This window comes from Halichoeres trimaculatus, unplaced genomic scaffold (assembly GCF_033239565.1).
Source record: "Halichoeres trimaculatus isolate MK-OKI-2021-1 unplaced genomic scaffold, fHalTri1.1 fHalTri1_scaffold_13, whole genome shotgun sequence".
Classification (NCBI taxonomy): domain Eukaryota; kingdom Metazoa; phylum Chordata; class Actinopteri; order Labriformes; family Labridae; genus Halichoeres; species Halichoeres trimaculatus.
Genome location: NW_027437191.1, coordinates 12710659 through 12727389, shown reverse-complemented (window position 1 = coordinate 12727389; position 16731 = coordinate 12710659). Strand labels below are relative to the sequence as shown.

General features: G+C 41.5%; 2 protein-coding genes across 4 annotated transcripts in view; one reads left to right on the top strand and one right to left on the bottom strand.

Annotated features, from left to right (window-relative positions):
• Positions 1 to 6694, top strand: part of LOC141801954 (kelch-like protein 29) — a 165036-nt gene extending 158342 nt beyond the window's left edge. For all 3 annotated transcript variants that reach the window (XM_074685301.1, XM_074685300.1, XM_074685302.1), the window contains 2 exons: positions 2054 to 2198; positions 4686 to 6694. In XM_074685301.1, the coding sequence (XP_074541402.1) occupies positions 2054 to 2198; positions 4686 to 4869 (329 nt within the window). In that variant the 3' untranslated portion in view covers positions 4870 to 6694. The remainder of the gene's footprint in view (positions 1 to 2053; positions 2199 to 4685) is intronic.
• Positions 6695 to 8984: 2290 nt separating this feature from the next.
• atad2b (ATPase family AAA domain containing 2B) overlaps positions 8985 to 16731 on the bottom strand; it is a 58054-nt gene continuing 50307 nt past the window's right edge. The window contains exons 27-28 of the mRNA XM_074684984.1: positions 15494 to 15622; positions 8985 to 12380 (exon numbers count right to left, since the gene is read on the bottom strand). Of these exons, the coding sequence (XP_074541085.1) occupies positions 12339 to 12380; positions 15494 to 15622 (171 nt within the window). The 3' untranslated portion in view covers positions 8985 to 12338. The remainder of the gene's footprint in view (positions 12381 to 15493; positions 15623 to 16731) is intronic.

The window sequence follows — 16731 nt, the reverse complement described above, 5'->3', positions numbered from 1 at the left end:
TGTTTGTTCAGATAGCGAACTAGCTGTGTGTCATGGCTTTGTGTCCCTGACCTCAGTCTGTGGGGTCCTGGATTTGCTGACTAAACAGTTTACACAACTGAATCTGTATTACAGAAGCAGCCTTATTTCTGTGTGTGTGTGTGTGTGTGTGTGTGTGTGTGTGTGTGTGTGTGTGTGTGTGTGTGTGTGTGTGTGTGTGTGTGTGTGTGTGTGTGTGTGTGTGTGTGTGTGTGTGTGTGTTTGTGTTTGTGTGTGACCTGCAAATCCAGACAAAATCCTGTTTGAGGCTGTGAAAATAATAAGGTTCTCCTCTGAATTCAAAATATTTCAGGTGTCAGTATTTGTTCTGTCTTTTCTTAATCTCAGTGATGTTTCAGCAGACATGATTTGTTTTTCAAGCTGTCAGCCGAAGGTGAAGAAATGACAAACACAGATATCAGCCTTTCAGTGCTTGCCATTTAAGAATGAGAGAAACCTTCCTGGTACATCTGTAACACTCAGACGTGCTGCTTACTGCAGGTCAGTGTGAAAGAGGGAGAGACATGCTGGAAGCAGTGGTGAGAGTTTTGAGGATTATCTTCCCATTTCAGAGCATTCTGTTGTTATTCACCTTTTGCCTTAAATACTGAGCGGAGAGAGAAATAAGCGTTCTGTGGTTTTAGGAGTAACACAACAGGTGCTCCTAATGGAAAATGTACACGTGTGTGGAGGCTGGCAGCAGCAGCTTAACATTGGGACAGAGGAGAAAGAGGAAGAGGGTGAGGAGGACCAATCAGATTTGGCAGCAGATCTTCTATTTGGTTTTCAGTGGTTTTCAACACATGATGTCATTGTTGACTCACATGTTATGATGGTGGAATGAATAGTAAGGTCTTTCTGTCAGTCAGTCTCCCACATCAGCCTGATCATGGTTATCTGTCTAGTTTTCCTTCAAGCACCATCATCATTCCAAATCTCTGGTTTGTTGACTTTGTGTTTTTGGTAGAAAAACATTCTCTTCAACGGTGCTGTGTTAAGAAAACCATCTCAACAAGGTAACCAGGCCAACACAGTGCATCAAAACTGCTTAACGCCAGAGTGTTAGCTTTTTATTGTAAGCAGTTATCTCAGAGGAGATGTAGTGCTTCTGAATGACCAGGTATATGTGAAACCCTGTGAACTTCATTCAGATCATGTAGTTGTATTGCTTAAAGAAGATAAAAGCGTAACTGTGACAGTGGTTAAGTGAACTGATAGCGGTGGGAGAAAAAATGGACTCACAAGGTTTTGCTTGGGTTTTTTTTTTTTTTTAATCAGATTTAAATCCCTTTTAGTCTTTGTTTTCAAAATATAATCTGAGTTAGAAAAAAGTAACTGCATTTTTCCAGCAGAGGGCAAAATGGTTTTTCTCTGACTCCTGTGATGTGCTTTTTTTTTTTTTTTTTTTTTTTTTAACATCTGTAGATGTAGTCTGTAGACATCATCATCAGTCAACTTTTTCACACGGTCTGGAGTTAGAAAGGCAAACTAGGGACCGGAAATATCCGAAAATCACAATTTAAAGCACCCCAAAAATCGTTAATAAAAATTGAATCGGGGGGGAAAGCAGAAAGTTTCTTTTTTTTCTTTAGCATTTTATTCATTATCAGATTGAGTTTTACAGAACACACCGTCTTACCTGTTCTCTCATGTGGACCATTTATGATTCAAACATCCTTTATTCCCTTTTTTAATTTAAAAACTCTTTTATTGCTACTGAGCCTAATCATATTGTGGAGAAGAAGCCACAAAGTCCACAAGGATACACAAACTCCACATTTTTATCAGCTCCTGATCTATTATGGCTTTGGGGAAAAATCTTGAAATAGCACATCTGCTAAGTGGCTGATGATCTTTGCAGCAGGCAGCCTTGAAGACCCAAGTAAAAAAACGGAAATGGAGAAAAAAGCAACCAAAATTGATGCTTTTACACTGAGAGAATGACATTCAAACAATAGTTCTGTAGTTTCTTTGACAAAATATCCCTCTCTTCTGCTCCCTCCCTCTGTCTCTGCTCTCCCTCTCATATCTTTAGATAACAAATGTGCCCCCGCAGTGAGTCTAAACAGTTTGATTTTCATCCTGGGAGGAGCCTACGCTCGAGCCACCACCATCTATGACCCAGACAAGGGAAACATCAAGGCTGGTCCCAACATGAATCACTCCAGACAGTTCTGCAGGTAAGAGGAAATGCCGCTGAAAAGCCATATGGGAGTTTATACTCACAAGAGTAAGTTACCATAACAATATGTGTGTGAGACGTAGATTTCTCCCCATTTTCTCAGCCTTAGCGAATGCAGATGTGCTTTGAGATGCATTCTTTTGAGATGACAGTAGAGGACGTTTTCAGTTGTTCTCTAAAGAAATGAAACTTATAAAACCAGAATGGATAACAGACTTATGTAACAGCAGATTTGTCAGTATTTTTCTGTTGCATTGAACCTTCTTAGTGGCTTTTTTGGGCCAAGCCTTCAGTTTAAAGGTCCTATATTCTGCTCCTTTTCTGCAGTTAAATATGGATCATTGATGTCTTCATGAAATGGTAGTAACATGTTTTGGTCCAAAAAGCCAATAAATCAAGCACAGCAGCAAAGTTTCCAGGCTCTCATAGCCCCTCTGTTCAGAACGGTTTGATTTAGTGGGCGTGACCTTCATATGTAAATGAGCCACCACTGATACCGCCCTGCTCTTCCACGTCACTGAGAGCGGTGCCACGAGCTCTGAGTGCACAATGTTTCGAGAACAGTGAAGCTTGTTTACTGTAACATTACAGGCTAAAACAACAGGCTAACCGCAGCTAAAGTTAGCATCCTGAAGCTAACACAGAGACAGGGGGGACACTGAGGAAAAGCTCTTACATCTGCTCCACAGCACACAGCATTTAAAATACTCACATTTCCAGGGTCTGAAGTTTGTTGGTGGATGGTTGGTAATGTGCCTAGATGTGTCTATTCGCTAGCCCTCTGTTGTACTGTGAAGTGACTAGCACACACATGCACAGTTTTACTGAGTGTAGCTGGCACATTTCCTTGATAAATGAACTCTAGCCACTTAGTCTTGTCTTCTTCCGAGATGGGAAGCTTGTGCATGGAACTTTGTGGCTGTTTACAGCCAAAAACAGAGCAGTGATGGCTTTTCAACTTTGGCATTTTCTCTCCAACAGCGGGGACGGGAGTGGGCAGGGAGGGGTTTTAGGGGTATCTGTTCCGGTGGACCAATCAGGTCAGATTTGCTCCTGATGGGTCAAAAAAGGGAATCGCTGACGTCAGCAAATCCCCAAAATCCAAACAGCTCGTTTTAGATCAGGATTTTACATTCACAAGTACTACTAAGTACAGGTTGTCATTAAACATCACATTTTGTGGGATGGGAGGAAAGCCAAAGACCCACAAATTTCACTTAAAGACTTAATAAAGTGATTTTTGCATAAAATAGGACCTTTTAATTGTAACCAGTATAAAAGACGTGGTCCAGCCGGACCACTGGAACATTACTTCTCAGCTCAACTGAGTCAACCTTTTAGTTTGATAAGACTCAAACATCTTTCATCATCTTTCATCTTGAGCAGTTTCATCAAAGTTTTTTTTAACTTTCAGGTTTTTTTGTAAAAGTAAGTGGGGTTCGTTTTGTTCCAGACAAAAATAATGTGCTTCCCTGACTTTGTGCAATCTATTGACACCTAATGGCTGTAAAAGACAGAAAAAAATGAATATTAACAGCACTGAGCTCACATCTTATTATTCCACTCAGCCTGATCCACTGAGACGTGCAGTTTGCTGAATAATGAATCCTCTGAATTTAAGGCCACAGAGATTTTCAGATTCATTATTTTTCAGGAGCCGAGAAAGAAAGAAGCAAACACATTTGGGGAGAAATTACAGACGGTGTGCGAAATGTGTCACATAAATCATGTTGACAGAGTTATTGATAAGCTGCTCCAGCACACACCAGGCAGCTGTTCTGCTACATTTAACCAAGTCTGACACACACAGAGGAAGAGATGCAGGAGAGGAGGGAGGACAGTGAACGCAGCACAGAGCCAATAGAAGAGGAAACCCTCAAAGACTCAGAAACAGCACTATCTGCAGTGTGTGAGGATGAAGTCTAGCAGAGTCATCGCGTAGGAGAGCTGATATTCTCCCATCACTGCGTCCTGCTCTCTGCAGGCCTGCACCTCTCCTCTGTTTATCAGGAGGAGCAGCTCCAGGCTTTAACCCGCACACTCTACTTTTTGGATCAGCTGTGCTTTCTCTCTGAGTGGATTTAGGTTTTATGTAATTATCTTCCTCAGTCCACTAGTGATGTGAATTTGTTCCGGTAGGACTGCATGTAGTTCACTGTGTGTATGCAGATCATATAAATCCCAAGAGGAGGAGAACAAAGCTCCAATCAGCTTGCAAGCAAAGTTTTAATCCTCTCCACATGCAAACTCCTGTTTCTGTTCCTCATATTAAAGAGAACATTTTTACAGATACTTAAAGTCATTACATTACTAACTCCATGCTTAGTTCATCTCAAAATGAAGGATTATAATTTTAGTTTTCTAAAGGAGTGGGTATTAATCGTTTCTAACCTGGAAAGACACATAATCTTTCTTAAATTGAATAAAGACATTTAATAATGAGAGACTTTAAAGATCAATAAAACCTTCCTCTCTGTCCCTGCAGCGCTGTGGTCCTGGACGGGAAGATCTTTGCCACAGGAGGCATCGTGAGCAGTGAAGGTCCCGCCCTTGGCAACATGGAGACTCTTGACCCAAGCACCAACACATGGACACTTCTGCAGTCTCTGCCCTGTCCGCTCTTCAGACACGGCTGTGTGGTCATCAAGAAGTACATTCAGAGCGGCTGAGGGAGACTGGGAGCTCATCATTCTGGGCTCTGGTGAAGGTTCTGATGGCAGCTTAGGGCCCAGGGGTCAGGGGACAGTTTGTGACCTCTTGAAACCAGAACCCATCCGTCAGTTTCCTGACCCGCTCCACAAAAGAAGTGCTGTGGGGAATGTACTCGTGTTCAGCTTCTCAGCTGTTACAGGTTGTGATGCCTAAACTCCAGGACTGTATTTGTCATGGTCATAGATCATCCATCATCCATCAGGCTCATGAATCCTCTCAGAAAACTTTTTTTTTTTTTTTTTTTTTGTGATGTCTTCTTTCTTTTTGTTTTATTTGCTTGAAACTCATCTGCCCCCATATTTTTTCACTCTGGTTAAAGCTCAGTGAAAGTGAGACAATGCAAGGTGAGCTTTCAGTCCTTTCTGAAGGTGGAGCTTTCATGGTCAGATCTCAGGTAGAGATGGTAAAGTTAAATCTGGAATTTAAAAAAAAAGTCCTTATCTTTTTTCATGTTGGAAGTAAAATTCTCACTCTGAGTGTGGATTTTGAGATAATAAGAAAAAAAAACACATTTGGGCCCGATTCACCCAGCTCCTTTGAACTTTGTGACTTACTAAATCTGGAGAACAGTTGGATTTAGGTGGGGATTAAAGGAGAAGAGAGCCATTGTAATGTGTTTGTAGTTTTAAAAAGGCAGCAAGGGACTAAGAACCATTTAAAAAATGGTAAGTTATAGCAATCCTACTATAATTCTTAATCTTCAATGTGTGCAGTATACACATGCTGAGTTTAGAGTTAATGTGAGAAAACACCTAGGACTAGGTCGTTCAAATACGTACCCTATGAACACAAGTTTTGCCAATGTCAGGTCATTGCCGTTAGAGGGCGCTGTACTTTCTGGTGAGAATATTGACATAGCTGCATCCGGGGTGCAACACTGAACATGTGTTCCCGTTTTCGTGCAGATCAGACCTAACTTTGAGCCTGTGTTGTGGCCACACCCAACAAAATTATAAAAATTCAATTATGATTATTGATCTTCAATGTGTCTAGTAAACACAAGCCAAGTTTGGAGTTAATCAGTGAAAAACCGTAGGACTTGTTCGTTAAAATAAGTAGCACAGAAATCACTAAAAACAATGTTTAGATCCAAATAGCGAAGTTCGTGTTCGGAAATCACGAAAGTCGTAAGAGACTTTTTTTAGGGCTGGGCATGCTTGTTATACCCACCAAATTTCAGGGCTGTAGCTCAAAGTAGCCTGAGGGACTGCAGTTTTAAGCCCCTAGGGAGCGCCATAAAAGTGCACAACTCGTCAAGGCAACAATAAAGCAAAGAGTCGGCTGATTCAGGCTTTGTGCTGAAATAGGTCCGTTGCTTGGCTGTAGGTTACCAAGATAAAAGATTTATTTACGTGCTAACCGTTTGACCTTTGAGTAGTTGAGGTCTAACATAGATCACATCTGTACCCTAAGTGAAGTGTGTGGGTCAAAGAAAGCCATCCAGAAAGACAGAGGGAGTTCAGTCACTCTGGAAAAAAGCACAATAATCACCTGTGACTGTTATCCAACAACATCTTTTGATTCATAATTTCTTTATTCCATCACTTTCCCGTCTTTGTTTTCAGTGTTTTCACATAAAACAGCAACATGAGTTTGTATTCTGTAAATAAAGAAAGGAAATATGTATATTTTGAAAACCTGGAAGAAATTCTGTATAAATGTTTTTTTTTTCTAAAACCTAAAGTATAATCTGTATAAATGTTTTTAGAAAATCATGGTTTGATTTAAAATGGTATTTCTGTAAATACAGTATGCACTCAAAAATAATTTATGAACAGTTATTAAAACCTAATACAAATATTCAAACAATAAAACTGTGTCATCATTTCCTGTGACAGATTTTTCTCAGTGATGTTTACTGTTAGATACTGTAGACAACTCAAGACGTGGACCTGGCCAAAAAAAAAATTTCACCCACTCCAATATTTTGTTGGACTGTTTTTAGCTTTGATTACAGCACACAATTTCTGTGGCATTGTTTTGACAAGCTTCTGCAATGTCTCAAGGTTTGTTTCCATCCAGTGTTGCATTAATTTTTCACCAAGATCTTCACCGATGATGGTAGAGTCTGACCGTGTGAAAGGCCTTCTCAAGCACATCCCAAAGATTCTCAATTGGGTTAAGGTCTGGACTCTGTGGAAGCCAATCCATGTGTGAAAATGATGTCTCATGCTCCCTGAACCACTTTTTGACAAGTTGAGCCCGATGAATCTTGACATTGTCATCTTGGAATATGGCCGTGCCATTAGGGAAGAAAAACTCCATTGATGGAATAACCTGGTCATTCAGTATATTCAGGTAGTCAGCTGACCTCATTCTTTGATCACAGACTGTTGCTGAACCTAGACCTGACCAACTGCAGCAACCCCAGATCATAGCACTGCCCCCACAGGCTTGGACAGTAGGCACTAGGCATGATGGGTGATCACTTCATCTGTCTCTCTTCTTACCCTGATGGCCCATCACTCTGGAACAGGGTCAATCTGGACTCATCAGACCACATGACCTTCTTCCATTGCTCTAGAGTCCAATCTCTAGGCTCCCTAGCAAATTGAAGCCTTTTTTCAAGTTAGCATCACTGGTTAGTGGTTTTCTTAAGGCTATACAGCTGTTCAGTCCCAATCCCTTAAGTTCCCTTTTAATTGTGCGTGTGGAAATGCTCTTCCATTTTACCATCAAACATAGCCTTGAGTTCTACTGTTGTTTTTCTTCCATGTGATTTCACCTAACGTTTAAGTGATCAACGATCATTCAGGTTTTTTACGGCCACATTTTTTTCATGGGTCCCCACCATCCTTCCAATTTTATTATTGCACTGGACAGTTCTTTTAGTAGTTTCTGCAATTTCCTAAGACGTTTTCTCTGCTTGATGCATGCCAATGATTTGTCCCTTCTCAAACAAACTAACCTCTTTTGGATGTGACTTTCACAGTGGCGGCTGCTGGTCAGTCAAGGGGGGGAATGATCTGTGACCCTGTCGTACCAACCAGGTGTTTTTTCAGGGATTGTACCGATTCTCTCAATGGCCAGGAGAGCTAGACTGCTTAAACTGCCTTGGCCCATTGTGTTGTGGGTGTAAGACTTGAGCTGCTTTAAACAGGAGAAGCTCCTCTACACCTGCAGGCTGTAAGTGTGAGTGACAGGGGGAGACGCTCCACAGCTGTAGCTGTAACTGCTTATTGGTGAAAAGAGGGAGAATCTTTAAACATAACACTCGTCGTTTTTAAGAAAGGTAAACTCGCTGGGGATCGATAAAGCCTCTGGATCAGTCCAGAACAACTGAATGTAGAACTGAGAAGATGCTCCGGTGAAGGGTTATACTTCAAGATCGCTGACTGGCTCATTTCACTGTCAATCAAAAAGGGATTCAGCCTCAGACAGATCATCCAATCATCATGCAGAAGCCCAGCTTCCAGGCCAGCCCACTGCCTCATAGACCCCCAGAGACGCTCAGCATCCGATGGGCGGGACAAAGCCCAGCGTTTATCCAATGACCGTCCAGTTTCCACAGTGGAACAACCCACTCTACGCTTCCCCGCTGAAGTCAGAAGACGCTCAGCGTCCGACTGTGTTAAAGTGCTGAGACGCTGCGGGGATGAATGAGAAGGGGGTTGAGCCAGTTACCTGTGATAGGAGCTGATTCTGAACAAAAGATGAAGGAATTCTAGCGTATATTCTGTCAGTGAAACGTACACACAGCAGTTCATATCACCACTTTGTTTTGGGGACATCTTAGGGGAAGCTGAGCTTCCCTTGCAGTCTTAGAGCAATATCCACTGGTCTTTCAACATGGTTGTATTGGAAATGAGCAGAAACTCATTGCACCAGTTGGGGTTGAATAACTTGTTGCCAGCTGAAAGATAATCGCCCATGCAGGAATTATCCAATAGGAGGCTCTTTCCTTTTTTTGGCCAGGCAGCATATTTGAAAGCACATTTTGGCATAAGGGCAAGTAGGAATTTATAGAAAAGCACAATGATTTTGTTGAGAACACATTTATGTGAGGCCAGAGTGAGGAAATAGATCCCAAGTTTACAGTTTGAATCTTTTTATTCAAGTATATCACAGCAGTTTATGAGAAATACAGTAAAAGTTTCATTTCAAATATAACTTACACTAAAGGAACAATTGTGAACAGGTGTGTTAAATACACAAACAAACAGACAGACAAAGCTATGGAAAGTCTGGACTAAATAAACTGTGAGAAAAAGGGAAGAACAAAGAATTTCAGGAGAGAACAAACCCTTTCCTTCTGCATACTGGACTAAGTCGTCTCAACTACCAGACAAAAATTGGTTGTTAGTCCAAAATGGCTACAATTTATAAGAAAGGAAGATCACAATGTATGACATTTAACTACCCATTTTAATTAATAAGAGTTTATTATTCATAAAAAATAATTCTTTTGGCAGAAAGTGGAGACAAAGAGAACAACGTTAAAAGAAAATTAGCCTGGTCCTGTTTTCTCTCTGGGATGAACCAGACAGACTCTACTTTTCAAATCACATCCATCCTAATGTCAGTCTCTTCCAGTATGCCACAGTCTGTAACCACATGAACAAAGAAAACACCAGAACAATGAAATAAATAGAAAAGTGGAAAGGGCATGTTGTTGCGTGTTGAACCTGAGAGACCTGTAAACCCTTATTCCCCCGTACACACCAAATAAACGTGCTACACAAACGCTACGCAATTCAGCAAAACTGTTAAAATGGACGCGCAATGCTAAATTTCAAACAATACAAAAAGACAATTGACTGAATATTAGATGCAAAACATGTTGAACAATAAATAATCAGAAACATGAGATGAAAACCTGCAAAGAAACAAAAAAAGAAAAGGAAAGGCGATGGATGTGAGAGGAGGCAGAAAATGATCTGTATAACGTCTAAGAAGCTGAAGTTTGGAAATATGAAAGAGGAGCAGGTTTAGAGTCATCTCCTCAGTGAGAGTAGAAATTAACCTGAAAACAAAGCAGAAAATATACGATTCTTGAGCTATCCTTAAAATTTCTGCAATCATCATCTGGCTCAAATGCAAACATAAAGAACAACTGGAGAGATATAAACTACTCTTGGATTACTGCTGCAGCTGTGGGTGCACTGATCAGGTACCTTCGCTGGTACTGCGGATGTTGCAACAGTATTTCAGGGGGAGGAAAATACTGTTTTTGTACCCAGTAAACAGTTTACGCATTAAAATAAATTAAGCTGAGGTAGCGTTGTTTTTTTTCTCTCTGCAGTATTACAAGTGCTAACCTGTCGTTGCCAGTTTGCAAATGGTCTTTGCTTAGTCACCAAACATTTAAGAAGGCAGAGGTGAGCTGGGATCAGAGTTGCACCAAGAGGTCTGAGTTAACTTACTGGGAGTTAAAGAGGGGGCCTTCTTCCGTCTAAACCTGCTCAAAACCTGGCAAATGCCATTGAAACCTTACAAATCTTCAGTAAATACTTGATTTACTGCAGTCAGAAAACAAATTATAGAACACATGAGAATCCGTCTTCTCTCTCGTCTGGTGTTGAAAAGAATAAAGTCAAAGAAATCCACAAAGTCGGTTCACACATTTAAGGAGAAAATTAAAGAAAAAAAAACACCATGTAATGCTTTATACACCTTAGTGAAGGGCACTGCCTAGAATGGCCTTGATCATTATGGATTTACAAACCCATGCAAAAACAATCTCAACTCAAGCAAAGCTTTGTATAAAAAGTAAAAAATATTTATCAAATACACAACATAATACAGAAGATTTATGACCCTATTAGAGAACATTTTCAGAGTGGAAACAGAACAGGCACCGTCATGTCAGCACCTTTTCAGTGAGATAACACTTGGCACAATGAACCTTTTGTCTCCTGTCATTTGTTTTTCCTTGCATATGAAAAACTGAAGACCAGCTGCTGCCGTCCACCTTTTCTTAGACCTGCTGTCTGCTCAGGCTGAGACTGACCTTCTTAACAGGGCATGAATACATTTTAATATCATTACAACATCACAAGTGCTTCCAGAGTGGTAAGTAGCATCTAAAAAATCTTTTTATTCCCCGGATGTTTTCTTTTTTTTTGGCCAAAGCTTGAGATGTTTCACAAAGATATGTTTTAAAGACCTATTCATAAATTTGAATGCTCAAACACCACTGTGACCTCAGTGGTTGGAACCCATCTTAACTTGGAGACTGTTAATTGTCACAAGAAGTAAATAAAAAACATCCTGCTTCATATTACAGAGTGTCATATGAGGTTTTTAAAATAAGGCACACACTAGGCAGTGCAAACTCCAGAAGTGCTCTGATCAATCCTGTGTCCAGTTCCTCAGCTGGGGCGACGGTACAGTAGGAAAAATCGACTGGCAGCACAGCTTGACACAGAGGGATAATATTCAGACTGATCATGTGGAGAGGAGAGGGGGATCAGCTTACACAGACGATTAAGAACATGACGAGCTGCTGAGACTGTGAACGCAAGAGGTGGTCTGTGTGGAGTGACCTGCAGGCGGCGCTAGTTCACCAAACACTTAGGGAGCTAACAGCTTGAATAAGGAGGACTTCAAGGGTTCAAGTCCTGCTGTGCTAACCTCAACCAGTTGGTGTAAAACTTTGTAAACTATTGTCCCGGGTGAGTATCCTTGACGCTGGCTCAGATATTGAATTAATCAGGTAGCTAAGATGGCAGAAAGAATGAGCCAAATGTTAGCAAGGTGACGACTGGCCTGTGATGAAGCTTTTCCACTTGAAGACGAGCCGGGCTCAGCGATGTACTTCAGTGATTCAGAACATTATCTGTCCTCATCTCCTGGCAGCACTCTGCATTAATTCTGCTGGTGAGGATCTGAGCGAGTGCGTGCGTGTGTGTGTGTGAGTGTGTGTGTGTAGTATTAAATGCAGACCCAGATGTCAGGGTGTGTGTGTGAGTGTGTGTGAGTGTGTGTGAGTGTGTGTGTGTGTGTGTGTGTATCTGTGTGTGAGAGAACCGCTCAGAAGAGCAGCAGTTGTGTTGCAATATGACATCACCCGATCTGTTGGTTTGACTAGTCATCCGAGTTAAGAAGTAATCCAAAGAGCAGCATGGATAAAAAGTTAGGATAGCACCCAAGTAGCACCAGGGTTGCATCTCACCATTGGTGTGTGTGCATGTGTGTGACCAACACACCTACAGGAGTTTGGTTGTGAAGAATGGGTCTGGATCTGGCCAGGTTCCTGAGACGATAGCACCATTGAATGTCTCTTTCCTCAACCACGTCCTCGAGTTCCCTCCCTGCAGAAGAAGGGTGCTGTGTGTGTGTCTGTGTCAGTGTGTGTGTATGTGTGTGTGTTTGTCTCTATTGTCGAGGGCTGGACTCAGAAGTTCCTTCACTCTCCTCAACTTAGTTTTTCAGTTTTTGTGGTCCCAGGCTGTTCAGGATGTACCTGATAGGTTTTCTCTCCGTCTCACAGGAATGTATCAAAATGCTGGGTTCTCTCCTCCATCTCCTGCAAACACACACACATACACATACAAAGTAAGTCTCAAGCAACATTACAAACTGAATAGTCTGTATAAAGCATCTGTGCACTTGGTTTTCAGTATAATTTGGAAAAGTCCCTCAGCCAGCAGCAGTTTCACCATGATAGATGATAGAAGTGACGCTGGGCTGGAATGAGGAGGGTGATTTTTCTCAGCATGAAAACAGAATTTGACACTCACTGAGTCTGAACAGAGCTAAAGAAAAAGAGATGGATGTGAGCCCGAAAAAGACCATGATTAATGAATTGTGTCGTCGCTGCTGTGTGTGAGTGTGTGTGTGTGTGTTGAGAAAAGGTGAAGATGTAGCAGAAACCTCCCAACAGTGTTTAAAGTAAATGTGCTGTAGCTGGTTCACTGTGATTTAGTGTCTGTGAGGTGAAAACACTAGTTTCACATTAACTCGCTGTCTTGTAGTTTTTGAAGAGATCATCTGGGTCAATGAGCTTGGCTTATTTTACACAAAATCACTCTTTTAATTTCTTCCACACCCCTAACTACAGAAAAGTTAAGAGTTAAAAAACAGAATGTAATAGTTTGCAAATCTACTCTCTACAGTATTTTTTATTGGGAAAAAAATGTTGCTCATGAGGAAATTTCCCAGAAAGCTTCAGTTCATTAGGCACAGCTTGTGTTTGGACACACTAATGCTTTTAACACCTTTCTGTTTGCTGTGTCTCACTCTTCACCCACACACAAATAAACTCCTCGCTGCTCTGATGCTTTGCAACTGTGATGTAACGTCTCTCCGCCTGCAGCCAGATCACCTTTTCATCTCGGAGACACAGGAGACGATATTCTGCAACTACGCTCCGACCTTCCTCCACCCTCACTAACACACCAGGCCTGGAGACTTGGAGTTCTCTCCAGCTGGAGTAGAAGGCTTCATTCGATGAGTGTATTATGGCAGATTAATCAGTGCAACCTCATGGTTAACTGTTTAAAGAAAAAAGGATGAGCTCCATGTGGTATCTACTGCTAGACTTTCCTTAATAGAAATATCCTGATAAAGAACAAAAATGACTAAATTGCTGTTAAGAGACTGTTCTATAATGTTCCAATTGAGTGTGCTTTCAGAAAACAAGGAGGCCAAAAGAAGGCAAAAAATGACCTGCAGAATATACTTGTTAGAAGCTAAGACACAAGAGATAACCAAGAGGCATGTCCAGCCAGTTTTTTCAACTTAGCAATTTTCTGGCGCCCAGATAAAGAAGGAGGGATGATATTTGACATTAAACGTCCCATATTATGCAAAAACCACCTTATTAAGTCTTTTAGTGAAATTTGTGGGTCTTTGGCTTTTCCTCCCAGCCCACAAAATGTGATATTTAATGACAAAACCTGTACTTAGTAGTGCTTGTGAATGTAAAATCCTGACCCAAAACAAGCTGTTTGGATTTTGGGGATTTGCTGACGTCAGCCATTCCCTTTTTTAACCAATCAGGAGCAAGTCTGACCTGATTGGTCCACCGGAGCAGATACCCCTGAACCCCCTCCCCGCCACTAAAGATAAATCTCTCCAGCAGCGAGGAGGAGAATGCGGAAATTGAAGAGCCATCACTGCTCTGTTTTTGGCTGTAAACAGCCACATACAGTAGTTCCACGCAAAAGCTTCCCATCTCGGAAGAAGACAAAACTAAGTGGCTAGAGTTCATTTATCAAGGAAATGTGCCAGCGACACTCAGTAAAACTGTGCATGTGTGTGCTAGTCACTTCACGGCTGACTGCTTTTCCAACTTTGGACAGTACAACAGAGGGCTAGCGAAGAGACTGGTCCTGAATCCAGGCGCATTACCAACCATCCACCAACAAACCTGGGACCCTGGAAATGTGAGTATTTTAAATGCTGTGTGCTGTGGAGTAGATGTAAGAGCTTTTCCTCAGTGTCCCCCCTGTCTCTGTGTTAGCTTCAGGATGCTAACTTTAGCTGCTGTTAGACTGTTGTTTTAGCCTGTAATGTTACGGTAAACGAGCTTTGCTGTTTTCTAAATATTGTGCACTCGGAGCTTGGTAGTCATGGTCACCATTCTCAGTGACGTGGAAGAGCAGGGCGGTATCAGTGGTGACTCATTTACATATGAAGGTCGCGCCCACTAAATCAGACCGTTCTGAACAGTGGGGCTATGAGAGCCTGGAACCAATGCAGCTGTGCTGGATTTATTGGCTTTTTGAACCAAAACATGTTACTACCATTTCATGAAGACATCAATGATCCATCTTAAACTGCAGAAAAGGATTATTATATGGGACCTTTAAACAAACAAAAACAAAACAAGAACCGACAGAAGAAACTTTATCTCAATGAACTTTCTTCTGTCGAGGCTCAGTAAAGGAAAGAGCCTGTCTGATATAAACATCAGGCACTGCAACCAAGTGCAACAATGTAAGCATCAACCCTTCTTTTGTGCACACATGTGCCTGTTTTTGCATTCTAAAAGAAGGAAGAGGAGATGACCCGCTGCAGGAGCGTGGTGTGTGCTGGAAACAGGCAAACAAAACACGTGCCAACCAGCTGACATCTCTGCTCTGCAAACACCAATTTAGGCTGAGAGGATAAAATGAACTCCACACACAAGCCCTCCTTTTCTCCAGCATCCAGCAGCCAGCCTGTCAGCAGGCAGCACCACCTGGCTGACTGTTTGCTCCCCCTCTTTCTCTGCTGTTTCCTCTCTCTGACATCCTGACAGCCAGTTCTGGCTACCAGCACCAGGACAATGCCTGTTCTCACCAGCTGTCTGCACTGACATCTACAGAAGCTGATGACCAGATGGGATTCTGGGAAAATAAACTGAAGCTATTTTAGTGTGGAACATTGTTGAGAGAGCTTACGGATGAATTTAGACCTTCTGTTTAAGAACATTTTGTTAACCTTCACTAATGGAATGAAAAGATAAAAAGGAACTCCCGTGAGCGTCCCTGTTGTGTTTTATAAAGAGAAAAGAACTGAAGAAAGGTCATTGAGTACACATCCACTGTTGTAAGCCAGCATTTTTTCTTTTTAAAGTTCTAAAATGTTATTGCTTTAGTAATAAAACACTTGTTTGAAAGAATGTTTGAAAAGGCTATCGCAGACATGTCTGACCTCCAGTAGCTGGGTTTTGTCGTACTCTCTGCGGTGCTGGTAGATACACTGACTGAGGAGAGAGTAGAGTCTCTCCAGCTGCTCCACGCTGTAGCCTTCACTCTTCTTCACCACTGTATCCAGAAGAGCCTGAGGAGGAGAGAAAAAAAGAAATGTGAAGGTACTGAAAGACAAATTTACTTATAAATGCATTCATCTATATACAAATAAAAGTGTTTGGATTAGCTATAATGAGCCAAACATAATCATTCAGTGTTGAATGAGTGGTGACTAAGACTAACAGCTAATGTTGGTTCATGGAGATGAAGTGTTTGAAGGTCAGCTTTATTCAGAAGTCATTAATATAAGAGAGACAGCTAATTTAGGTGAATCATAATGAGAGGGGTGTTTACAATTTACTGCTACTTTAATTAAAACCCTCTGGAGAGTCAAACGCCCTTTACCTTGACATGTTCCTCACATTTTACTTAAGAAAAAGTATGTGAGCATGTATGTGTGCATCAGCATTATAAGTGTTAAATATACATTAAGGTACCTTACTTTAGGAATGGACATTTAAAGAAAAAATTCCATATGATCATCATTTCACAGATAAATTTTCCTGATTATTCTGTGTATATCATTATTGTTAAACGTATTTTAAGTCCACTCCATCCCCTTTTTTGCTTCCTGTCCTCCTCTATCTTTTGTTCCTGTCATTACCTCGTTATTTCTTCTCCTTCCTTCCCCTTAAATCGATTCTCCTCCTACAATGAGCTGACTGATTGCAGAGGTGTACTTCCCAGCCTCTGTCATTCAGAGGCTGTGTGGCAGTGTGGGGTAAATGGTGTGAGTGTGTCTTACATGGGACTCAGTGATTGAATGAACCACTGCACACAAAAGGGTAACAACACTGTGTGTTACAGACGACCACTGACACAGACCGTTTAACCTCAGACACCTCTTAACTTCCTGTTCCATCTTCTTTATCCCGTGTTTACTCAGGTGACATCCTGCTCTCACATTTCAGTCTGTCCTCCTGATTGGTAACACTGCAGAAGGAGCTAAGAAGGCTGGGATGATTGTTTCTTTAGGGACTCAATGACACAGATAATATGTTTTCACTGCGACCATAACCTTGTGGCAGTGTGTACGAGTTAAGTTCTACACTTATGAAATATGAAAAAAGTAGCCATAATGGATTTAATTTACCGTCATTCTGTGTTTAAAATGCGTACAGCTCACCCCTGTCCCCCTCA